The 24,180-nt window shown below is 44.4% G+C and overlaps 2 protein-coding genes and 1 long non-coding RNA gene across 7 annotated transcripts in view; 1 reads left to right on the forward strand and 2 right to left on the reverse strand.

Annotated features, from left to right (window-relative positions):
* Positions 1 to 123: 123 nt before the first annotated feature.
* Positions 124 to 18,252, reverse strand: ACOX2 (acyl-CoA oxidase 2). Of its 4 annotated transcripts, none has more exons than XM_071756141.1 (15): positions 18,056 to 18,252; positions 16,987 to 17,164; positions 15,673 to 15,835; positions 13,188 to 13,339; positions 12,506 to 12,613; positions 11,656 to 11,775; positions 11,099 to 11,214; positions 10,557 to 10,729; positions 9,324 to 9,486; positions 8,450 to 8,640; positions 7,142 to 7,303; positions 6,062 to 6,167; positions 3,424 to 3,641; positions 1,737 to 1,869; positions 124 to 841 (listed from the first exon to the last, which is right to left on the reverse strand). In XM_071756141.1, exons 2-15 carry the CDS (start codon positions 17,144 to 17,146, stop codon positions 779 to 781), a joined length of 2,028 nt encoding a protein of 675 aa, XP_071612242.1. In that variant the 5' UTR covers positions 17,147 to 17,164; positions 18,056 to 18,252; the 3' UTR covers positions 124 to 778. The 4 variants fall into 4 exon arrangements, with proteins under 4 accessions (XP_071612242.1, XP_071612245.1, XP_071612244.1 ...); XM_071756144.1 differs by having other exon boundaries at positions 16,987 to 17,339; positions 18,056 to 18,206; XM_071756143.1 differs by having other exon boundaries at positions 16,987 to 17,159; positions 18,056 to 18,180.
* Positions 17,826 to 21,756, forward strand: LOC139801652 (uncharacterized). Its single transcript, XR_011728260.1, has 3 exons — positions 17,826 to 18,016; positions 20,543 to 20,613; positions 21,625 to 21,756. It is a non-coding gene; the product is annotated as an uncharacterized lncRNA (long non-coding RNA).
* Positions 20,662 to 24,180, reverse strand: part of FAM107A (family with sequence similarity 107 member A) — a 29,290-nt gene continuing 25,771 nt past the window's right edge. For both annotated transcript variants that reach the window (XM_071756163.1, XM_071756162.1), the window contains one exon: positions 20,662 to 23,994. In XM_071756163.1, coding sequence (XP_071612264.1) covers positions 23,887 to 23,994 — 108 coding nt within the window. In that variant the 3' untranslated portion in view covers positions 20,662 to 23,886. The remainder of the gene's footprint in view (positions 23,995 to 24,180) is intronic.

A 24,180-nucleotide genomic window follows, 5' to 3' on the forward strand; every position in this document is an offset into this window, starting at 1 on the left:
GCATTGAATTAAAATCACAAGATGTTCCTTTGCAACACTTAATTTACTAGCAAATTAATGAGTGTCCTGGATTAGCTTGCCCTTTCCATAATTATATGAAGTATAATAATTAGAGGAGCAGTATTCCAAATAATACACTTTATTAGAGCCCAGGATTTATAGAAAGACAAGTATGAGTGGCTCTATTAAAGGGAAAGTAAATTCTACAGATAGAGTTGGCATCAGTTTTGTCAGAATCTTCCTCAGCCAGGAATACTGATGACCAAGTTTTAATTGTCCAGACAGATGTACTTTCTAATATAGCTCTTGATCTAGGAGAGCAAGTTACTCCTAGAAACTGAGGACCATAATTTCACATTCCTTGAGTTTTTCAGTGAAGTGGCTTGCTTGTGGTGCATTTTGGTATTCTGAAGGCACGGTACAGTTCCAACACTCTGAAGGGGAGCTCTTAATGTGGGATTTTTTTCCCCCTAATTATCATATAGTGGATTTAGAGAAAGAAGAAAGGCAAATGGCATCATTCTGATGCTATCAGGACACTTCAGGTTAGAAAACAGCAAACCCCAGGCTATGTCTGACTAAGTTGCCTCCTAGCAGGAGGGACCACTCTGCATTGTTTGACTTCTGCCGGGCTAAATGCAAATGGCTGGCTAAGAATCTTGTTTCGTACTTGTTGGAACTGATTTTTAATTCTGATTAGTCATTACTGATGCTTCCTAAATGCACTGCTGCACAAAGAACAGGAGGGAACATGTTGCCTTCACTTAGATCACCGTCTTCATAATTTTGATAGCGTGTTGTGAAGAAGTGGCTTCAAATACCTCTCATAGGCTGGGTTCATCTGTTCCAAAAAAGAATGTAGAAGGAAATTAATGATAATTAAGGAGAAGGCTGTTATTTTTTTAAGAATGGTCTCTGAAAAGTAGAAAGGTAGGCTATTTAAAAAATCCCAAAGAGCCAGCTACTTCAGCTATGCAAGATCTCTTTCCCTGTAGTATATGCTGTCCTTTATAATGAGTACACAATACCCATCCCAAATGGAAGTACTATTTAACTTCAAAAAAAATATGCTTGAACTTGAATGTTTGCTGAAGGCAAATTCTGTGTGTAGCTGTAGAATTTCAAAGAGTTGCTGATTAACAAAGTAAAAATCTCACTTAAGGCAAAGTGAGTTTTCAAACAGAGCAATAGCTATTTGCATCATGCAGAATTTTACATTACTCTACAATATGGATGAATTAACAAGTGAAAGTAAAGTGCTGAAGACCATGACGTATTAAATTGTCCTATTCAACATTTATACTTTTGTGGTTAAATATATATTTTTTTAAAATGTAATTCTTGCACTAGTGAATGGAAAATACCATGCAATAAGTGGCTCTTGCAGGCATCTAGTGTTTTTCCATAATATGTGAACCATGGAAACAGACTTTTAGGTTCCTTTGGTACCACCTTACCTCAGTGATACAAGTTTAAAAACCCAAACCACACTGGAAGCACATGACAGTCCAGCTCCTAGGTGCAAGCTCTAGAACTCTGGGGGCTGCAGTTCACTGTTAAGTTAAATGTCTGAACTAAGACTAGAGCTGGCGTAACCGGAGTATCACAGGTCAGTATTCAGAGTGAGAAACTAACAACTAAAGACTCTTATTCCACGTAGTTTTATTAAAAGAAAAGCCTACATTTTCTGCTCTTGCTAAAGCAGGAGTTGCCTGGCTGTCACCCCAGCTCTGTACCTGTGTGTTTGTTGGTGACTTCTGAGCCCACTCGTACAGCCGCTGGTAAACCTGTCCATCGTAACTGCCAAGGGCAGAATTCAGGCTTTTATCTGTGAAGTCAAAAGCATCCACTAGTGGAACAGCATCCTTCCTGAGGAGACAAATGGCACTCATGTTACTGGAGCAGATACTGCTTTCTAAGGGAGGAAAATAAAGGTAAGCTTGAAAGTCTGGATTCCTCAGCCTAAAAAGCTTGTGCCAGTTTTCCCCTTGCCTACACTGTGGGGAAAATCCTGCTTGTTTTGATTCCTCAGAGCCATGTTCTACTAATGCCCTAAATTGTCTGTACTGCTGAACGGGTATGTGCAGGGTCTTGTAATCACCTGAGGTCCATCCTTCATTCCCTAATGTAGGACTCAATCTCATGTCAAATGTTTTATTAGCAGACTGTGAGTTCTTGCTTTTGGTTTTTGTAGTATTTTTTGCTTTTGTTTTGGTTTTGTTATGCTGCATCTGTTTGTTGTACAAAATGGAATAAGGTTGCTACTAGATTCATGTGAAGTGCTTTACTGATCCTCCAACCTTTCTCTAGTCTTTAAGTATTTCTGATAACTCATTGCAGGGGTGCCAAGGTCTTCTACTTGCTTGGTGTCTGTAAGAACCAAACAACCCTGAACCATTCTAAGGGCCTATCTGACAGCAGCCAGTGACAGAGAGTAAGTGGTTTGCTCAAATGCTGGCATTTGCATGTACCAGTTCCTTTTGGGGAAGGGCTGTTTGGGAAAAGCTACAGACAGGGAAGTGTTTGTATCCTTTTTACTAATTGTAAGTAACTGACTCTAATTACCCAGGTAAATGTGCACTCATTCCTGAACCCTGTTGACAAGGCATGGACTAAAAGAGGAGTTGTAATGAATTCCAGAGACAGTGATGTGTTAGGCTTTTGAAAGCATTAAGTTCAGCTTATTGCTTAACTTGAATTCTGAAAATGCCTGATCTTTGGCTCAGTCCTGTTCAGCTGTCAGTTTTAGTGTATTCTTGTTTCTCTCTGGATGGTCTAAGTAGAATTTTACATACAGCAGCAACCTGATTCTCTGTACTGTGAGTTATTCCATTCTTAGCAAACAGCACAGAGCAGTGAAAGATAAACTCTTTGTCAAAATGCCTTTGTGATGTCGTGGCAAGTTCAAACTTGAGCACATCTCAGAGATCACGTAGTTAGTGATAAATGGCTTGGAGCAGATGCATCTGAAATAGCTGTAGGCAGGATTGTTTGGGTACCAGTTGTAACTTAGCCATGGCAACAGAGTAGGTTGTATTAGCTGTGACTTAAGCAGGTTCTGCAGTGTATGGTTGGTTGCTGAGGCTGCCTCCTGCCAGTGCTGCTCTCACTTTGCATTTTCCTACCATTTGCTCTACCACAAGTTGTGGAAAGTGTTCAGGATTTCTTTATTTATAGGTAAGATTTAATGTCACAGAACTTTAATTTAAAAACTGCAGAGGAACTGGACGCTTAGGTCTCTTTCAATGAGCTCTATGTAGATAATTTCTATCAATTTCTAGTGCTGCCAGTCAATGAATATAAAAACTGAACAAGTTGAATTGACTTTGGAGATGTTGCCACACATACTGCATCACCATTTTAGATCTATCACAGGGAGAAACAGAATAGCTTTGTATTTGCTCTCAAGCTAGAGCAGCTCACCGAATGACAGCCAGGAGGTCCAGGTATGATGCTGTGACCATGTCCATTTGAGCTCCAGATATGTATCCATCATGCAAGAAGACTCCTGCATTTGAGAAGATCCCGTGTAATGCAAAGAGGTCACAAAGATGTTTCATAATCTTCTGGATGCCAGCCTTGGTCTCGAGTCTCTCCACAGTTTCTGCAAAGTTTTTCACTGTGATGTAGTGGCAGTGAGCCTGGAAAACAAACACAATCAACACTGAATGAACCTCAAAACACTTTTAGTAGGGCAAGTGACGCAAATGTTCTTGTAAAGAATATAAAACCTTTTCATTTCCCTGGCACTTTTCCAGTCTGAATTCTTTGTTTGCTGATTGACCAGGCCTTTTGCATTCATGTCTTTAAGCAGCAGTAGAGGAGAGGATTGGGGTGTAAACAGCTCTGTTGTACTTGTAAACTATTTAAAACCCCTTCAGAAATCACGGTGGTGCTTGTTTTGAATATTTCTGATGAATACCCCGTGATGGAATCACACTGGAATACAGTTGTGTTGATCCCTAGCTGATGAATAGGAGGGAACTCTTGTTGAAGACCTTGGGCTCATGGTAAACTGGGCTCAGTGTCTACAGGGCTTCAGCTCTGAAAATATCTTTTCACAGAACAACCAAACCTACCCCTTGATTTTCTGGTTTTAAGTAAACTGATGGTTTCTGTGTTAGATACCAGTAGAGTATGTAACTGCCAAGTTACAGAAGCATTTACTTAGGTCCAGAGAAAATAAGGCAGGCTGATTCCACCTGTTTGTAGGTGACTTAGATTGTGTTGACATTACTGTGGGTTTAAGTATGGCACACCTGCATTTCAGCTCTTCCTGCCAGCACAGTCCAGCAGCGTGGAGGCCAGCATGGACTACAGAACCTGCCTGAGAAGCTGGGTGTCTGCTCAAGCAATTAACCTGTGTGAAGTCTGCAGCAAAGCCATCCCCAGTGTCTGAGCTGAGAGCTGGCAGGCATCAGTTCACAGAGCTGCAGTGCCAGTCATGTGGGTGACACTCCAGGGAAGGTGTGGAACAAGAAGTAAATACAGAAATGCACAAAGAAGGCAGCAGGCTATGAAGGTTTTAAAGTTATGGGGGAAATCCAAGGGGGCTGGGTGAGTTTTCCTCTCCCTGAAGTACCTAAGAAACTTTAGGGGTCCAGATCCCATTTCCTAAAGACTCTAGCAGCACAGTCGCCACTGACAGCACCACAGCCAACCTTCTGCATAAGACAGGATCTTCACTTTATTTATAGAACGGCTCCTTTATTTTTTATGCAACTGCATGGCTGTTCTGCTCTTCCAAGCTTACAGTATTGAATACATGCTGCTTCCCCTGACTGTGTAATTGAAAATGGGGCACGATGCACAGCAGACAGGTGACCACAAAAAATACCGCTGCTGAGATCATCTTTGCTCCCTTACTCAGTGGCTCCTTGTACTGAAAAGTTACAGCTCTGCTTCCCACTATGAGTGGACCAACGCTTCCGAGGATTTTGCAACAATCTCAGCTGTTGCTGAGTTTGACTCATCAGGGACTTTGTCTAATCCACTGACTACAAGGGGGGCTGCTCCCTACCATGAAATCACCAGGCTGGTTTCACCACAGTTAGGTAAGTGTAGGGTTCCTTTTTCCCTCTCAGGGGCTTCTTGCTAAGTCCATTTCAATTTGAGTTGGCTCTGGCTGAACAGTAGATAAAAGCATGATGATTTTCATTATAAACTGAATTATGTTAAAATAAACCATAGATTTGTTTCCAAATATTCCTTTCCTCAGGAAGGGAAAGGAAGGGAGGGAAGGAAGGCAGGCCTTCACCGGAATTGTATAAAAATCACTTAATTGGATATTTTTTTTAAAAATGCTGTTTCTGTGGAGATTATGAAGTATCATTGATTTTGGTTTTCATTTAAATTTAGGGCTTTTCTCCCTTCTTGCTTTCTTTTCTGCTTAGTTCTGTACTAACTAACCCCTGTTTTGGGGAACAAATGTTGCTGTCCTGATACTCCAGCTGAAGGTGTGCTGGTTGCCTCTAATCCATGTGAACTGGAAGCTGGCTTTGAATCTCTTCCTAATTTGATTTTGATTTGATTTTTGTCTGTCAGTTGTAATTAACGTGGCCCTTATCACTGCTTTTCATTGGTTTTCCTGCAGTTATCTCCCCTGTGAGAGCAGTAGCTGTAAGCAATACCACGCATCTTTCACTCTTGCTGTGACTCCGCCACTTGCAGGAGGGTGCTTTGGGGAAGCTTTCCTCTGGGGGTCAGAAACACTGGAGCCTTACAAAAAGATGAGTGTTAGCTGAAGATGGTGTGTTCTTGTTGCAGGATATGGGAGGTATGATGCTGCTAATAGTGGCAGCATAACTGTACTCCCTTTAGTCTTTTTCTAGCTGGCCAGTTCAGATGCCAAATTCTTCACATCAGAAACTGCTTCTTACTAAAATTTTGTCACCATGCAGACAACAGTGGTGCCTTGCTCTTTGTGGTGTTCCTTAGATGCTAATAGAAAACAGTGAACAGCACTGACACTTTCAGCTAATCATGCTGTTTCTGTTGCATACTGTATCACAAAGACAAACATCAATCACAAACATCAAATAACCAGATAAATTTTGCTAACCTTTGCAGCCTGCACCAGCTGCACTGTACACCGGTTCCATGCGTCGTACTTTTTGACTCCAGACTGAATCAAGTCCTGTAGTTTAGCTGCTGTGCTGCTTATCAGTCTGGAAAATAGAGAAAACATATTGTGTATGAGTGTAGCAGCCCACAGGCGCTCATTTCATACTCAGACTTGCGTGTGATCAGATGGCAAACTGGCGTTTCTGACATTTGAAATTATCTCTACACAGTATAAGCAAAATTAGCTTATGCTAAATCTAAATACAAATTGGGAGAAGCACCCAGAGAAGTACCCTGGTACTTAAGGATTTTTGCCTTCTCTGCTTCCAGGGTAGTTTACCAGTGGGCTGCTGAGTTTTTCTTGGATTGTGTATGTGAGGAGAGTGCAAAACAAAACAATGGTAACTTTGGACTGATGTTACATTAAGTTTCTACTTTTCTACACAGGGATCCAAATCCTGCTCCCTGTGACACCAACGCTTTTGGAAGGATGGCTCTGGTTTTATGCTAATTTGAATGACAGCAGGGTTGTCTATCTGTTTACCTGTTTTTTGAAGATGAAGCCTGCATAGTGCACAACCATGCACATAATACTAATGAGACTCATTATACCATTTATATTTGGGCTGAACAGTTGTAAGGCTACAGATGGAATGAGAGGCTCTGTGTTTGCTGTGGTGTTATTTGAAAACATCTGCTTCCCAGGTATGTGAAGTCTTACTTTCTGTACAGAATTGCACAGCGCTCAGTTGCCTAAAGGTTTTACTGGGTGGCAGCTCACTGATGTGGTCTGAGATTTACTTAACTAGTGCCATCAGCCTGGTATAGAATCAGCTTCATAGACTGTAGTTGTTAGGTAGCACATGACTTAACTTCTGATGTTTTGAAGTGAAAGCTTCACACTGAATGTTGGATACAGCTGTTAATCCTGTGTGAGTCTTTCTTTTCTCTTCCAGGAGCAGATGGTGTCAATTCTTGTGTAACTTAGATTATTTTACCTCCCTTTAGAGCAAGGAAGAAGCTGAACGCTGAACACATTTCTGCTGTCAAAGAGAGAAATCCCATCCTCTGTACTGACCTGACTGCTGAGTGTTGGTAGGCCTCAGTGTAAATATCTGGACTGAGAAAATCCAACTTGTTCTTGGCTGGACACTTGCCGGGTTTCATTGAAGCCAGATATGTGACAGATGGTGGAACAGGCTGGCCAGCACTGGCTGCCATGAAGCACTTAATCAGGAACCTGGGAAGAGGGTAGCAGAGCAGGGTATGGTTGTGAGTCCCATACAGCAAATGGTCACGCAAAAAGTAAAGTGGACCTGGGTGAGGAACAGTGTGGTGTGACCCATCCCATCAGTGGTCCAGAATGGATCTGAACAAGTAATGACCTTTTGTTTTACAAGTTACTCACAGTATCCTGACCTGCGAGGGGTTTCTGGGGTATCCTGCCTGCAGTGTTTAATGCTGCAGCAATCTGTAATGATGAATTTTTAGGAAGAAACTTGCTGTAGCTGTTAGCAGTCTCAGCAGCATAGTGATAAGATACATTATCAACTTTGCAGCCTGAGCTGTCGTCATACTCTGGGAGTCTTAATGGTGGTTTGGTCTTACTCTCTGTGATCCCCAACACACAGTCACACTAATGTTAACAAACATGAGATGCTTTCTTGGAGCTAAACAGGTGTCCAAGGAACATTCCCCACTCCCTTATTTTCTTGGCACCTTGGCTATGACCCAGACTGACTGGGCCTGGAAGTAAAAGGTTACAGCATTTTCCCTTAACTCTGCCATTGATCTTGCCAAAGGAGGTACTAATGGCTGCAGAGATATCTGCATGGTAGCAGAGAGTTATGTGGTAGCACCTCTGTCCCTGGGAAGTGCACTGGTTTTCTCCTTCTAGTAAAAACACACATTATTAAAAATTCAAGCAGCTGTGGTTTCTTTCTCCCGTGTTTCATCTACTCTGGAGAATCATCAGTCTGCATGCTTGGAGGAGAGTGTTCCTACAGCATGACTCATCTGCTTTCAGTATCCAACAACTTCACCTTCTCTAAATCAATCTGACTTTACCAATATCATATTATATTGGTTGCTTAAAAAAATAAACAGCAAAACTTGTATAGCAATGCTTTTGCTGTGCTGCCAGACAAAGAGGAAAATGAGGTTATGCAGAACAGCACCTGCATACGTCCCAAACTCAAAAATAGGAGAATCCAATTCCCACACACATCCATGCCTGTTAGACAGAAGACATGAATAGTTATGTCCTGAGCTGTATTTTTAGAAGATGCTATGAGAAAGGAGTAGCTGGATTTACTGGTTTGGGAGAAGTAGCAGAAGTTGAATAAATAAGGGGCAGGCTTTTAGATGAGCAGATTTGAATTGTTACCTGGCAGTTTGCAGGAGCAAAATGGTGTTTTCCCCTTCATAAATACATGAGGCAAGTATTTTAGTATACAAGGAAGGGAGTCCACTCAGCAAGGAGTAACCATGTCCCCCACATGCCCGGAGGCAGATCTCCACTCCTGAAGTGCAGTGCTGAGTAACCAGGGCTTTGAAGCCTGAAGAAAATGCATGGAGCTGTCAAAAAAAAAAAAAAAAAGTAAAGAAAAGCAGTGTTAATAGTGGAAGTATTCTAGAGCAATCCTTGGAGTAAGCTTCCTTCTTTAATTTTGTGGATTTTCTGGACATGAAGTCCCTGTCAGGTCCTCCTTTGCATGCTGATATAGCACCCAGCTCTGGGAGCCTGGCCTTTGGTTTCTACTTGGTATGCAGCACACCCTCACACACCCTCATACTGGGAAACCTGTGGCCAGTTTATGGATTTTTGGGTTTCTCTCAACTAGCAGTGGCTTTGGTTGCCCTTGCCCAGAGTGTGTTTTCATTTGAGACTTCCAGTTGTGAAATTTTATGTTCTATCTAAAAAGTCACATTTTTTGTTTTTTGGCTCAGGAGTGAATATTGCATGTGCATTGGTAGATGAAATTGTGAAATAACACTCTATGCCTTGGAACCTTGGAACAAGGTTTTTAGCAAGCAGACATGCTTTTCAAGGACTTGTCACTCTGTAATAGTTCCCAAAAGGAAAAATTTTGGGCAGTCAAACAAATGCTGTTGCAGAGTAACTGTGGAGTTAGGACATGCCATATGCTCTCTTAGTGCTTCCTTACTTAGTGGTGAGAGGAATGCTTGTCCAACTTGCTATAATACTTTGCTATTTAGAGCTGAGAAGTGCTGTACAAGCTAATCCTGCTGCAGCTCACCTCTGGCAGTGTGTCAAAGTTCTTCCTCTGGATCTCCCTGTACGCCCTGTTGAATAACTCCTGCAGGTACTCATTGATTAAATGAAAGGCATAGGCTGCTGCCAGCTGGGGCAGCAATTTCTCTTGCTGAGTTTGGTAGTCAAGGATTTTTGCTTCTTGTTCCCTGTTGGAAGACAGCTGATGAAGTAGGGAAAGTGAGGACGCAGGTGTAACTAGTGTTAGCTTACCTAATACATAATGAAAATCAGTGTTTTCATTGCCAAGAAGAAGTATGAGAATGGGACTGAGCTAACGTTGTGGCAGCAAATCTGCCTGGCTTGCTAGGCTGCAGAGAAACAAGCCCAGCTAGGAAAAGAGTAATTTTTCTGCTGTGTTGGTGAACCAGCCAACAGGGGAACAAGAGGGGAACAGGGACTGTGGGAGAGGACAAAGATGAAGCTTTCAGGGACACCAGGTTTTTGGTGTTAGATGGGAGGCAGTGGCACAGCACCCTGACAAACATTTGCTTTTCAGAGTGGATCGTTGTGGCCCTGATGTAGGTAGGATTATCTGAAAAATATTTGAGTCTAAATTATTTTAAGCTTTACGAGCTTTTTTTGGATGTTCTTTGCCACTTATGCTGTGGTTAGTACACTTAAGGCTTCTAACCACAGAAGTAGTTGTTACAACAGTTCAGCATGCTGTGCTCTTGTGTTTGGTTTGTGCTTGAACCATGTTCTCATTAGGATCTTGTTTTTGATAGGATGCTTAAGTGGCAAATTTTGAAATCCATTAAAATGATTTAAAAAGCACAGGGATTCTTACCCGACTACTAAAATTTAGTGTTGTAAACTGTGCATATTGAAACTGTGGATGCTGGAAGGTACCCACTAGTAGGGTCCATTAGTAGGATGTTATGGAGTAAGAATTTAGCAACTTGTCTGCTTGGTCTGGATTCTGATGAGTTGTGGGATTACAAGGGAAGTCCAGTTATATGAAAAATAAGTTGCTTGTGTGAACCACTGAGCTATTCAAACTTTGAAACTTATCATAGAAAGAACTGTAAACATTCTCTTGTACTTTGACTGAAGCTCGTTAATGTAAATAATAGGGAACTATGTTTGTAAATGCCCAGTCTGGGAAATAAGCCAGCGATGTGCTGAAAGATAAGATGAAAAGTAGAAATAAAAGAGTAGTGTGGGGGAAGGTGGTGCATGGTTCCCTTCCCACCACTGTGGACTTGCATGGCATTACCCAGGCTTCAACTTGGACTGCCTGCGAACCACGGAGTACCGGATGGCGATGGTGCAAGCTTTCATCAGAGGTGTTAAAACCTCGTCTGAAAGGAGGGAAATGCGCACCGTAGTCATTGTGAAATAATTAATCTTCTGTGATCCCCGTCTGACGTAGGTGCCGTCTGGTTGAACCTGGTGTAGAGAGGGGATGTTAGACTTTACATTCTATGGTACCGGAATGGTTGTATAATCTCTGTTCATAGAATAAAATTGACATCAAAATATTTCACTGAATGCAAAACTAAGTATCCTTATGCATGCTGGATGAAAGGTATTATTTCTGGCTCAGAGAGGTTCTGCCTGTCCCGACCTCTGAGCGTGGAATTCCTGGCACTGGGCTTCACTTAGGATTCAGATAACATCTGGCCTTGATAAAGCCTCGGAGAATTGCAGACACCTCAAAGGAAGATTTTTGTCCTAAATTTAGGCAGATCCCTCTTGTCTCTCTGGCTGTGCAATACGAGTCTGATGGGTAAGTCTGTGATGTGAGTCTGTACATACCTCACAAAACTTGCTCAGCATGTTCTCCCTGGGGATGCGCACGTTCTGCAGCATGAGGTAGCCATTGTCAGCATGCTCAAAATTCATTTTGGGACCGATGTCTCCTGCAGTTATGCCTGCAGTGGGACAAAACATAGCCTGCTTACTTCCACTTGAACATTTCACTCCCTGTTTTGTGTCAGGCTTGGGATCTCAAAGGAACAGCATGTTCAGCTTTGCTTTTCCCACAGCATAGGTGATCTTGCCTGAAGGATGAAACAAACACTCAAGTTGCCTTGTGGTAGTTTGTTACCCGTGGTGGCTGGGTGTTAATGCAGAGTTGGTCAGAGCAGCCCAGGCTTCTGGTTAAAAAGGCTTGGTCTGGATGTATCTGAGTATACCTTAAATCTTCTTTAGATTAAATGGTTGAGGTTAATGATAGCTATGCCTTGGGTATCTGTCTTGGTTTGGTGTTGGCAATTGTAAGTTTCTCTCCCTTGGCCCAATGTTTTAGAAAACATTTAAAGGCAAAATAGCAGAGCACCTGCACAACTGCTGCAATGTTTCGGGTTGTTTACCTGGGCAGAGTGAATGGTCCTGAAGGCTGCGGATCTGCACGATGAAGGGATGGATGCCATAGCACTTCCCATGGATGTACAGCTGAGCAAAGGCCACTGTGTGGGTTGCTGACCTTCCCACTGTGAGAAGAAAAACAGCCCCATTCCCTTAAGACAAAGTACAGCATAAATGCTTCCCCAGTTAACAGCAGTCACTGCTAACTGTGCATGCAGCAGGTCTTACTAAAGTATGGGTCAAGGTAGGTGAGATCCACAGATGCTGAGAGCTGGGTTAGCCTAAATCTGAGCCGTGAGCCTGCTCTTGGGTCTCAGAAGAGCATAATTCTTAAGCCTCTGTCACTGCCCGTGAGGCTTGGATGAACAGTTTGCATCAGCAGATAAGGAAAAAAAAAAGTAGTTAATGATGATGCAGTGCTGAGAGAATGGAAAGTGCTGTGGCTGCTGGAGTAACTCCAGTTATTTTCTGTGAAATACCTTCCTGAAGGGAACCATGAATTTCACACTTGAATCCTTTATGCTTATCTTTTATGCTGATGATCTCCCTGCAGTTTTTAGTTGTTTGAATATCATTTACAAAGATGGAAGATTGATTCCTGCAGAAGTAGGAGTTTCTCTGAGTGAAGTTCTCCAGCCTGCCACCCAAGGGCTTTTTGATAAATGACAGTGACTCCTTTCTGGCCATTGAACTTGTAGAAAACCCTTTGGTCTCTTACTTGCCTCTTGCTGTATGCATCTCTTACTGAAGTCTTCTGCTAGCACCTGGGCCTTCAAACACAGAGCTTGAGCAGCACAGACTGGGAAACCGAAAGAGGCAAATGAGGAAAACCAAAATATTTTTTGTGGTACTTACTGTCTCCAGGCCACCACTTCATGGCAGAGATCTTTGGTGTATTCAGTATAAACTCCTGTGTACTGCTATCAAAGACTGCTGTTGTTTCCAAACCCTGAAGGTAAGTTCCTTAAAAAAAAACATTAAAAATTTAAAAATATAAATATTTGTGTGTGTGTGTGTGTGTGTGAATATATATATATATGTATATATTTATCCTGGTGTATTACAAGGATGGAGAGAGTGGAGGATTGTGGAGGCAGGTGTGGGTATTACCAGAGTTTTGTGATTTACCCTCCTGCTAAGAACCTTAGGATGATGATATTCCCAGTGACCCCATGCCACCTCCTGCAAAGATCTCAAGCCACATGCTACTCAGGTAAGCTGCCTGGTTCGTGGTGACAGCCATTAGCTTGGGCAAGCTGCCTGGCTGATCCCTTCTTCTGATGGTGTCTGTCTGCTCATGGTGAGCTTTCACTCATGCTCTTGTTATTTTTTCCACATTGGCAAAAGCAAAGCCAGCACATCTCCAGCTTGCAGAGGAACACTGAGGACACCAACCTCTAACATGCAGGTGGCATCTTCTCCCACAGCCACCCCTGCCCTAGTGTGAAGCACGGGCAGCTTCAACTCGAATTCCCCCAAGAATCTGGGCCAGAGCCTCTAGTTTTACAGAAATGCTGTGTTTTCTTCTCAGCCTTACCGTGCCCCAGTTCAGTCTGGGCATAGCTTCCAATTAGCTGATACTGGCTGGCGAGAGGAATCCACTTGGCAACCTGTTTGTCTGAGCCCAGCATGGAAATACTCCTCATGAAGATGCGGTGGAGGAGAAGCGCGACGTCTCCTGACAGTGCCCTGAGGGGAAGGCAGAAGGGCTGTTTTCACACAGGTGAGGTTCTAGGGATGTGATGAACGAGGCAGTGGTGACCAGACAGAACTTCCTGCTGCCTTTTCATTTCTGCATTGTCATAACCTCACCCCATGCCCAACATCAATGCAGTACTGCAGGAAAAGTGCTCTTCTGAGCTGCTTCTGTTCCTTCCTTCATGACATAGTTTGCTGAAGTGTTGCTAGCTTATTATTCACTTGCTCTTGGAGAAAATATCTGTTCTGAATAGCAGATGTAGAACTCCTAAAAACAAAGCCCAGCTCCAGGGCTCCTGTGGCTTGCGAGCCCACTGTATCTTTAATTTACTTCATAGGACTTTTTTCCTGATTGTTTAAGTCATATTTTAAGGCTGAGCTAAAAAAACTCCACCACCCAACCCTAACCCAGGCCCTCCACAGTGGGGCACATTAGAATGAATTACATATGTAGGAACCCGAGACCTGGATTTCCTGAACCTTCCTATTCCTGTTCTGGGAAAATACCTCAGGACATTGGGTTTGTTGATGTATTCTTCACTGGGTGTTTGCTGTCAGCTGCTGCCAGTGAAAAAGACTGGGTTCCTTCGCCTAACCTGAGATGCTTTTTTCTTGTGGAAAAATTCAAATACATCCTTGTAACACCGGGTTTATAATCTGGTCAGATCCCTCACTATCAACAGCTGACAGAACTGCACACATCCTAGAAAGTTCTATTCCAGAAGGTGTGTATGGGAACTTGGGTACAGTCGTTTCCATGGTGCAAACCAGAAACTCATTTAAGCTTTTTGTGTGTGGTGTGTGTGTGAGAAATCCTAAGACAATATTGAGAATACAGTCCCTCTTAGGATTCCTCAGATTATGGTTCAATCACAGATATAAGTACATGTGCTCTCACCTAAAAATAAGTAGCTCTACTGTTCTCAGTGGTTTGTGTAGCTGTTAGCAGGTTGCTTCATTGCAGTGCTCTAGTAAGCATCTCATCCTAGATAGATACCTTTTATTCTTAACAGATGTCTGTGACCTTTACTTTATCCTGGCCCTGAGAAAGGATCAGTCATGCTGAAAAAGTGTGTGGGGAAAATATGAACAAAGAAGTTTAACAGGAAATTGCTTTGATTAACAGAAAAGACTTAATGAAGCCTTGGCAGCCCATCCAGAAATAGCGTTGCTTTAATTGCGATTTAAAAAGCTCTTAAATGTGTGGCTTTGTCAGGAAGAGCTTGGTGCTCACCTGGTTGTTTCATCAGACAAGAGCTGTCCTGTGAGGCAGCTGTGATCTTAATCCAGCAAAATGTGGTAGCACACTGCTGGCCCTTGGCATCAGGGGGCCTGATAAAAGCAAATCTTGCTGGAAGAGGCACTTGAGAGCTTTGTCAGATGTTAAAATCTGCTGGCAGGTTGTTTTTTGGGTTGCTTTTTTCTTTTTTTCTTTCTGCTGAGAGAGGAGTGGAGAGCTGCTTTTCATTGGGAATATAATGATCAGGTCCAGGAGCTCCTGATGGATGATTTGATGATTTCCCCTTTTATCAGCCCTGATTGCTATAGGTGGTGAAGAGCTTAGTGTAAAGAAAATATAGTATTTCATATCATGAAATACTGGAAAGTGACTTTTAATGTCAGTGGTGATTTGCAAGGTGCAGACATTGCCCTTTTGAATGGTGCTTTTGAACTTCCACCTTTTCAGATGAAACCCCCCTGAATTAACATGTGCACCACGCAACAGAAAAATGGTACTTTTATTTAGCAAAGGAGGAAAGAAGGAGGAGCAAGCAATTAAAATGTGGAGCTCAACCCCATGCAGAACATTAAAGAAAGGATTGTGATATTTTTTTCCTTTTACCTACAAACTAAGGTGTGGGGTTTTTTTGTTGGTTTGTCTTGTTTTGTTTTTAAATACAATATGGGGTTTCTAGATAGAGGAAATGTCACCTTATATTTATCTGCAAGTCAGTAATTTAACTGAAACAGCACCATTTCCAATTCTGGTTATGTATTTAAAAATGTCTGAGGGGCAGCATGAGAGCTATGGCACAGGTACATGGATTGCTGAAGTGGAAGTATCACACTGGGGATGTGAACTGCTGTGATCTATTATGCTGCAGCTTTGTGCTGCTGCTCTTTGAGAAGTTCCCTGCCATGTATCATAATTTTTCCTTTTCCTGAGCATGCTGCTAAAGTAAAAACCTGCAGCATGTTTTTTATCAAAATGTTTTCTGTCAACTGTTGGCCTCCTCCAGCCTTTGCTAAAAAATGATTTGTATTGGCATATAAAACTTTTAACAGAAAACCAGTTGTACATTAAAAAAACAAGTAAGAATCACCTGTAAATATACTTATATTCAGGTCCATTCTCAGTCCATCCCATCTCACGCATCTTTTTCTGGAGGTGAACAGCTTTTCTGACTGCTGCTTCATACCTCTCATTCTGGCTCTGGAAATACTGTCTTTCTCTGCTAAATTGAGGGTCGGATTCGATAGCTTCAACTGCAAAGCAACACAGAAGAGTTGGTTCTCCTGGGGCTGGGGAGGCACGGGCAGTGGATTCGAGTGCTGTGGCTTTTTAGGGTGACTGCAGGCAGGTTTTATTTTGCCATTGTTAGCTCCAATAGCTGTCACACCTAACTCTGAACAGCTCGGAGGCTGGGGGAGAAGGAGGGGAGGGGAAATGCTGGGCCTGAAAAAGGGGTCTGCTGAGTGGGAATAGTGACCCTGCAGGGGAAGGCTCTGCCCTTGGTCAGGGTGTGGAAGGTGACTTTGTGCATTGAAATTCCATGGATCCCTCTGTCTCTAACTGCTGTTCCTGTGCTGTGACAGCAGTTAGAGATGGACTCAGCTGGATTTTGCTGAGGTGGTTAACAGCCAGAGCAGGCAGGTGTCCTGCTCAGCACCTGCACTTTGGCTCAGACTTTACTAGCCCTTCAAAGGGTTGCAAAGCTGCTCCTGGGTCTGTTCTTTCTGTGTCAGCCCAATGCTCTCTTTTTGCCCTGAAACCTTTCAGCCCATTCACATTTAAGGTTTTACTGAGCTCCAGCTACATCACGAAGCATGCAATCCCAGAGGCTGTTCTTTTTTCATTTGATAAGAGTATCATCTAGGGTTATTTACAGTGATGAAAGCATTTTCTTTCTTTTTTTTTTTCTTCAGTCCTTTTGAGCACACAGCCATTTTTCAGCACACCCATCACAAGTGAAAGCAGCTCAGCCTGCCCGTGCCAATCCATGTGATGAGCTCCCAACCAAGACAAGCCTGGTGTGCCAAGGAGGGTCATCCAGTTGTGGTTCCCCCATGGTGTCCATCACTGCCCAGCAGCACTAGCCTCCAGCACATCCTCCTCACATAGAGATGCTCACCAGTGTTACTGGTTTAACCAGTCTTGCCAGAGGTACTGGGAAAGGGAGCAGGGAATGGGAAAACAGGGAATGGGAAAAGCTTCAGACAGCAAGGTGTGGCTGCGGAGGAGTAGAGTTGATTTACAGCAGCAGGGGACTCCAGCTCCTTGTTCCCACTTTTTTAAGAGATAAGCCATAAGCAAATACCTGGGAGTGCAACCCCCACCGTGCTACCAGGAGGAGAGAGAAGCAAGGGGGCTGTGGGCACACTCTGCACCAGGCAGAGCCCTCGTAGAGCTCACTCACCCACCGCCCTCCGCATCCGAGTTTGCTCCACGCCGCCGTCCAGCCAGGCCGTGAGCTTCTCCACGCTGAAGGAGGGCGTTTGCCTCTCACTGGCAATGTCAGGATTCACGCTGCTGAGGCCGGAGCCCTGCCAGTGTTTTCCAGTCTCCAGCAGAGCCATCCTGGAGGCTGAGCTGCTCTGGGGAGGGATGGGGCTTGTTAGGTGCTGGCACGCCTGCAGTGGGTGGTGGGTGAGGGTGCTGGGTGGTTTCAGTGGGGTTGGCCAAAGTGTTCCCACAGGGATCCCTGGGGCACAGCTCCTGTGCTGGGGGAAGCAGCTACTGCAGCTCAGCAAAATCTGCTGTAGAAGTGTACTTTGTACACAAATAGGTACCATGTTAGTTTAAAGCAAACAACAAACAGGTTGCTGTCCCGTCCTTGTTGCAATGATATGGACTGAAAATTTAGGGCACTTCCTCAGAGCTCAAAAGTGCAGGTTGAATTATTGTTTTATTTTTTTTTAACATAACATCTTTTTCTTTCACCAGTCTGTCCCAGATATTTATGAGAAGTTACAGATAGAATATCCCACAGTTGAGTTAATGCTTTAGGGACTTCCTGGCTCTGGCTTGTCCCCCCTCACTGCCTGCTGCCCACGGCCCCTGCTCCGTGCTCCTGCAAGCAGCTCCTGGGGGGCTGGCTTTATCTTCATTCCCAGCCATTCAATTCCCGACTTTGCGAGACGTGCCATAGGACACTAATAAAAAACCCAATGTGGTATGTGAAATGAAAGCAGATTTTTCCCTTGGAGAAGCTGTCTGCTTCCTGAACTGTTTAATAACTGTAAGAAATTTGGATTTTCTGGCAAAAGATGTTTTTTTTTTTAATTCTTCCTTTTCTGATACTCAGACCTTCTTGTTTTAGGAAGGCACAAAAAGCCTGAAATCAGTGTGCTCAACACAAGAGATGGAAATAACCCGGAGCTGCCCTTGAGCCGCCCCAGGACGCCCTGTGCTGGGCTCAGCCCCAGCTCCCTTTTCCGCGAGGCCGCGTAAGGAAAACCTCCGTGCGAACGCAGCCCCCCACGTACCTTGTCCCACGCGTGCCTGGGGGGGCCGTCTGGCTGCTGCCTCCCACCCTGGGCCGCCGTCCTGGCCTCCCCGTTGTAGGACCTTGTCCCCGGGGCCAGAGGAGCCCGACCCAACCCGACCCAACCCGGCCCGGCCCGTGGGTGGTTCTGCGTGTGCGCGGCGCAGCGGGGCCCTGCGCTGCCGGCAGCGGCCACTGCGCCTGCGAGGTGTCCGGAACAGCAGGTCCCGGGGCCCGCGGGGCTGGAGCTTCAACTTTTTTTTTTCTTTTTTCTTTTTAAGCCAAGTTTTATTGATCTCACGTCAGGATATTTGTGCGTTGGAGGCTGCGCTTCCAGCTCTGGCACCAAAGTGGCACCCTTAATCCTGTCCTGGTATTTTTAATTGCTTTTTTTTTGTTTTTAATGTGAGCACCCCTTGGGCTCTAGCTGCTCCTCGCTCATGGGTTGGATTTGCTGAAGGTTTTCCCAACTTGGTTATGGCAGTGCCCTCAGCCCTTCCCGCAGTTTAGGGTGTAATTCAGAGCCCTGGGCATGTGCCGGCAAGACTGGACCGGACCAGAGGGAGGAGGGAGGTGTCATGGGGTCAGTGCTGCCTTCACCTCCGGCGAGCCTCAGTCTGTCCCCGCAGCCGCCTGTCCCGGTGTCCATCGGGCAGGAGCTGGCGACTCACCCCCCAGCACCATCGGTGTGAGCCTGACAGGAGAGCAGCCCCTCCTGCCCACAGCGCATCCCCGAGCCTATGCCACTGCCTTATACTTGCTTGTTTCTCCCTGGAAACTGCTTTGTCAGGAAAATAAAGAGATGAAACCGGTGGGATTCAGCACACTGTAGGGTTGCTTTGAGCTGGGAAGCGCAACAAAGGATAGGAAATCATAGTTTTGCATAACTGTAATTATAAGCTGGAGCCTCAGTGAACCAAACCCAGCAGTCCTGAGGAGGGACAATAACTCAGAACAGCTGACTGTAATGCAGTGAGTGTGCTCAGGGGCAGGGGATGGTGCTTTAGGGAGGAGTCTGGCAGATTATAGATGCCTTATGGCCATCACCCTGCTAGAGTAAGTGGGTGTCCTGTGGTTGGTATTCTGGTCTGTACTGCACATTGTCAAATCCCACAGTGGCTTGGGGTTGCCAGCTCTTGGGAAGTAGTAGCATCTTTCTGAGGTTAGCCATGGCTTTTTCTATTTGTTCTGTTATTTTCTTCTGCTGGGGTCAGAAGCACTCAACCCCGTGCTGTTTGTGGTTCAGCTATTAGTTCTGGATCTCCCAAAAGAAGAGTGAGGGTTGGCAGGATGAAAGAAACCTGTCCCTGAACCTGCAACCTGATGTTAATTTGGGCTTATATTCAGGCAGGTTCAGCTGCTGTCCAGGTAGGACATTGCCAGTCAGTATTAGGGAAGTCCAAGCTGTAGAAGCCACTGGAGATGCACACCTGGCAGTGTTCATATTGCTTCAGCTCCATGCACCTGCAGGGTACCCAGAGGGTATGTGAAAAGAGATCTCAATGTGACCTGGATAAATTGCAAAGCTGATGCTGAAAACTCCAGCAGTAAGAAAAATCCAGGTATCAGAGCAGTTTGTGCATAGCTAAAAGGTAGTGAATCTTTAAAGAACAGAAATGAATGTTTCTTATTCTTGTCCATAGAAGAGGAATGGACACGATATGAATGATTGCCTTTGGCATCTGCAGGCGAACAGAAGTGTGTGGTTAGTGTAAGCAGTCTTAGGGCATAGCCCATCAAAACCTTGCTGGCTGGGGCTGTGAAAAGTTAATAGAGCATTTTACAAAGTGCTGCCCGAGTCCTCTGGTCTTGTGTCTCACCAAAGGCCAATGAAGGCATTTCTTTTTGTGTGGTTTCTGCCAGGATAAGTTGTGAGGTACACAACCTGCCATGGTAGGATAGCAAGTGAGCTATTACTGTAAGTGGCAACAAGGTGAGAAGGTGGAAACCTGACACAAAGAACAGATTTAGTCCATGAGCCCTCATCCCTAATCATGAGCTGGCTGCTCACATCAGTGCCACACTCTGTACCTCATGTCAGAGAATTCATCCAAGCACCATCTCTGCCCTGTTCTGAGTGGGAAGCTGGCATCTCTGCTGTTAAGGATATCTCTAATGAGACAGAGAAGTCCTTTTTGTTTCCTTTGCTGCATTCAGTTTTAGTCCTGGCTCTCAGAGAGCATGGATGCTTCACCTGTACTTGTGAAGCATCCTCTCTTTTTCTTATCTACTTAATCCATCATCTTTGGTTGCTGCTAAAACCCTTTACAAGTGTTTAAAAATACTGAAGTGAGCTCACTGGTGTGAGGATTACCTTTCAGTTAAAAGATGAGCCTTCAAATTAAATCCAAGGACAATGTGTTTCCTTGGCTTTGTCATCTTACACTGCCAGGCAGCTGGGCATCTGTGGCCAGTTAGAAATCAGCCATATGGGAAGTTTCAGTGCACAAAGCCTGATTCCACAATTTTTGTGCCCTTAAACTTTCAGTAAATTGAGATGATGTCTGGGAATAAGTAATGGATGCAGCATTGAGCATGGGTGATGAAAACAGCTCATTGGTAAGTAAGTTAACACAGCACTACAAAAGAGTTTCTGTTAGACTTCACTGATTTTAATGTTAATTCAGTTTATTTGGCTATTGTCTGCTTGCATCCTTGGAGCTTTTTCACTTCCTTGTGGAAAAGAGCAAAATATACAATTATGGTTTAGTTTGTTTCTCCAGAAGTATCCACATTAAACAGCATGAGTTAATTAAGTAGAATTGCATGACGCATATTTTTATATAAATGTATAAACACCAACACAGAATATAGACTATATACCACATAGGCAACATATACAGTGCAAAAAATTGTGTTCCATCTATACTCTGATAATCTTTATCTTCTGGATACAACATTTTTATTTACGAATGTGTTTTAAGGGCATAGGGAGGAATTAATTTAACAGAAAAAGTGACACAAAGATACCCCCAAATCTTCCTGGTGATGCCTACACAGGTGTTTTCTTGGGTGCTGCCTCCACACTGCCACACCATGAAGCACAGGAGCATCACTGAAGGTTGTACAGGCCCATGGGCTGAGCCCTGTCAGGGAGGAGGTTATCAGGGTGGGAAGAGCTGTCTTGGAAAGTGCTGTAAATGTTTTTAAACCAGTGCTTGAACGTTAAAAACATAATTTCCCATGTGCTGTCATGGAGGGCTAGAGCCTGCAGCCCTTGCCAAGTACCCATTTATGTGCTGTGGGGCTGCTGTAGCCTGGCCTGGCCCCATGGGAGCTCCTGGTACCAGCTGCTTCTGCCTGTTCTGGTGGGTCAGTCTGTGGACAAGTGGCTGGTTCCTGGCTCACAGCCTGCAGGGTCCTGGTGGGCAGCTGGGTCAGGGATTTCTGCTGTCTCTCCACCACTGGAAGGTTTTCTTGTGGCTCTTTTGGTTCAGTCTGAGTTAGTACAGTCTCACCTGGCTCTCCTGTTCCCTTCTGGCCACCCACTGAAAATGACCCAGACACCCCTTAGCTTGGTGAGCACCATATCAAAGGGAGACACCTTTACTAATATTGCTTTTTCCCCAGACTATATTTGCCTACTCAAGAAGACTGCAGCAAAATTATTTCAACCTTTTCATTGTTGGTCTGAGCACTCTGATGACCCAGATGATATCAGATGGCTCCCACTCAAGGACTTGCATAAATGCCCCTGTCCCAGCCCTGGTGAGTTCATAACACTGATTTCATTGGTGCATATGGAGTGACAGATTGCCTCTGGAGTGTATTTCCATCTGTGGCAAAATTACAAATTAATTTGCTGATTTTATTTGGGGCTCTTTGATCAAGGTTACTTAATCTGTGCTATAGCCCCTCACAAAACCCCAGTACAGTAATTCTGGCTTGTTATTTGAACTAATGTTATTTATGCAGAATCATGCAGCATTCTTTACAGCTATGCACAGGCATCCTTAGCAACACCTTTTTTAAAATTATTTTTCTTGGAGAAATTAAGCTTATTTTCCCTGGAAAAAAATGATTGATGCTTCTTCTTCCTCATAGTGTTAATAATAACCTATATGAAAAGCTTCACAGTCAGAAAGGACATAATAGTTCCTTTCAGATCTTGTTTGTCCTATAGTGACTCTACTCATTTGGTTTCTGAAATAAAAACTTGTATAGAATAAGCAGGATGAGCAGAGGGCTGCAAATTACCTTGGGACAGTGCTGTGAGATGGGGCTTTCCAGGACTGAAACTGAGTTAAGGACTTTTATAGTTCAACCTGTCATGATACCTGTATCACTGCTCTTGACCTGATATGGCCCAGATGTTCTACTCAAGCTGCCAGGTCGAGCAACAGCTCTCTGGAATAAAACACCTTCCCACTGGATCAGTGAGACTAGTGAATTGGTTAGTAGCTTTTTAATAAATATGTGCTAAAAAACCCAGTTTCCCTTGGTTTACATATGAATCCACTGAAGATGTGGGTAGTAGATATTGTTTAACCAGGTATTACCTTCCCAGCTGATGAGGTCCATTGTGGTTTGTCCTTCAAGAGCCAGTGTTCAAGGCAGGTGGTGAGTTCTGCTGTTTAGGCTGTTGTGAGAAGCAGGAAGCTGAGATATTCCCAAAGGAACAGTTTTAGCTTTAGATGTGGACACCTGGGGGCATGGATAGTCCCTCGGTGTGGTAGGCTCTGTCCATACATGGTGCAAATCCACCACCTGTCTCAGCTTTGCTATCCCAGCAGTAAGATTTTTAGCTTTGCAAGGTGGCAGCTGAAATGAGGCAGCTGTGGAAAAGGGGGTGAGAAGTACTGACAAATAGTTTAGCGTCAGTATCTACATGTCCTGTAGGCCCTGGTGCCTACAGGTGGCAGCCTGACACCAGTAGGACACCGTGTTACCACTTTTCAACCACAGGACATTTCTGTGGGTCCCTGTGGTAGCACATTCCCAGTTGCTTGGTGAGGGGCTGAAGCTCCGTAGTCCAGAGGCAAGAACTGGTTTGTCTGTCTGCTACAGCCACAGGGATCTGCTCCCTGGCCTCTGCACATTTCTATGATCACTCAGGCTGCAACCAACCAACCTTTGCGTTCTGCATGGACAATTTACCTCCCACTTGGTTTGCAGTTGCATGTCTTTTTCTGCCTGAGCATGGAGCTGCCTAAATGGCTATTTTCAAACAGGTTTGAAATGCAGTTTAAAGGGGCTTGAGAAGAACAATTGCACTCACCTGTGCTACACTGGTGTGAGCACACAGAGGCTGATTTTTCTAATAGTATGGGTATGATGATGGGGCACAGCCTCAGCCAGGTTTGGCTTGCACGCTGGTGCTATAGCAGTGATCCTTGGGAAAGCCACTATGGTCACCTGGGCTGTTCTCAGTAATACACAGATTGTCCCTTTTATTTACCATGGTAGGTTTCCAGGAGGTTCCCCAAAGCTGCAGCCCCCTCCTGTCATCCTGTGCCTGGCCAGCTTGACTCCAGGAAGAAGCAGGGGTTCCCCAAACCATCCCTCCACAGACTTCCCTGGCTTAAACAGTCACCATGTCTCAAGGGTTAACCAAGGGTTAGCTGGAGGTTAGCATGCACCCACAGTCTGAGGGGAAAAATAATTTCTTTCTGCATCTCCTCATGTGAGTATTTCTTCAGGAAATACTCCACCTTTTCCACAGTGATACCTCCCTGGTCTGGGAAAACCTTTTTTGTGCCTTCTACTGGAACAAGTGTTAATAGCCATAAGTAGCCCCAACAATGTGGCTGTGAATGTCCACCATGTACAGAGATGTCAGCGTGTGTGTGTTAGGCCGGCCTTGGTAGGATCCCCACTGAGTTTTGGCAGAAGCTACGCTGCTTTCTCATCCTCAGTCACTGTTGTTGTTCTCCTCAGGTTTTCCTTGACTTTAATGAATTCTGGTGCATGGTCTTCCTGCTTCTCCTGCTCTTTTTCCAACTGTAGGAAAGAAGAGTCACCATTATCTGTGCGTGCTAATGGACAAAAGTGCATGAACTGCAATAGAACTGTGGGCTCCTTTGTTGCTGGCTGTCCCCTTATTGTTGCCCAAAGCTGAATGAGTGTGTAGGGCACATGTTGGTACTCTACCTGTTGGTGCTCTTTTCCAAACCATTATACCTGAGC

Source organism: Heliangelus exortis, chromosome 12 (genome assembly GCF_036169615.1).
Source record: "Heliangelus exortis chromosome 12, bHelExo1.hap1, whole genome shotgun sequence".
Classification (NCBI taxonomy): Eukaryota; Metazoa; Chordata; class Aves; order Apodiformes; family Trochilidae; genus Heliangelus; species Heliangelus exortis.

Excerpts from the sequence above, each read along its gene's own strand:
- ACOX2 (XM_071756141.1), bottom strand. The coding sequence starts at position 17,146 with ATGGCTCTGCTGGAGACTGGAAAACACTGGCAGGGCTCCGGCCTCAGC. Across the intron at positions 15,836-16,986 it reads TCGGATGCGGAGGGCGGTGG|TTGAAGCTATCGAATCCGAC; the intron begins GTGAGTGAGCTC and ends GTTGCTTTGCAG. Across the intron at positions 9,487-10,556 it reads CAGTCCAAGTTGAAGCCTGG|GGAACAAGAAGCAAAAATCC; the intron begins GTAATGCCATGC and ends GTCTTCCAACAG.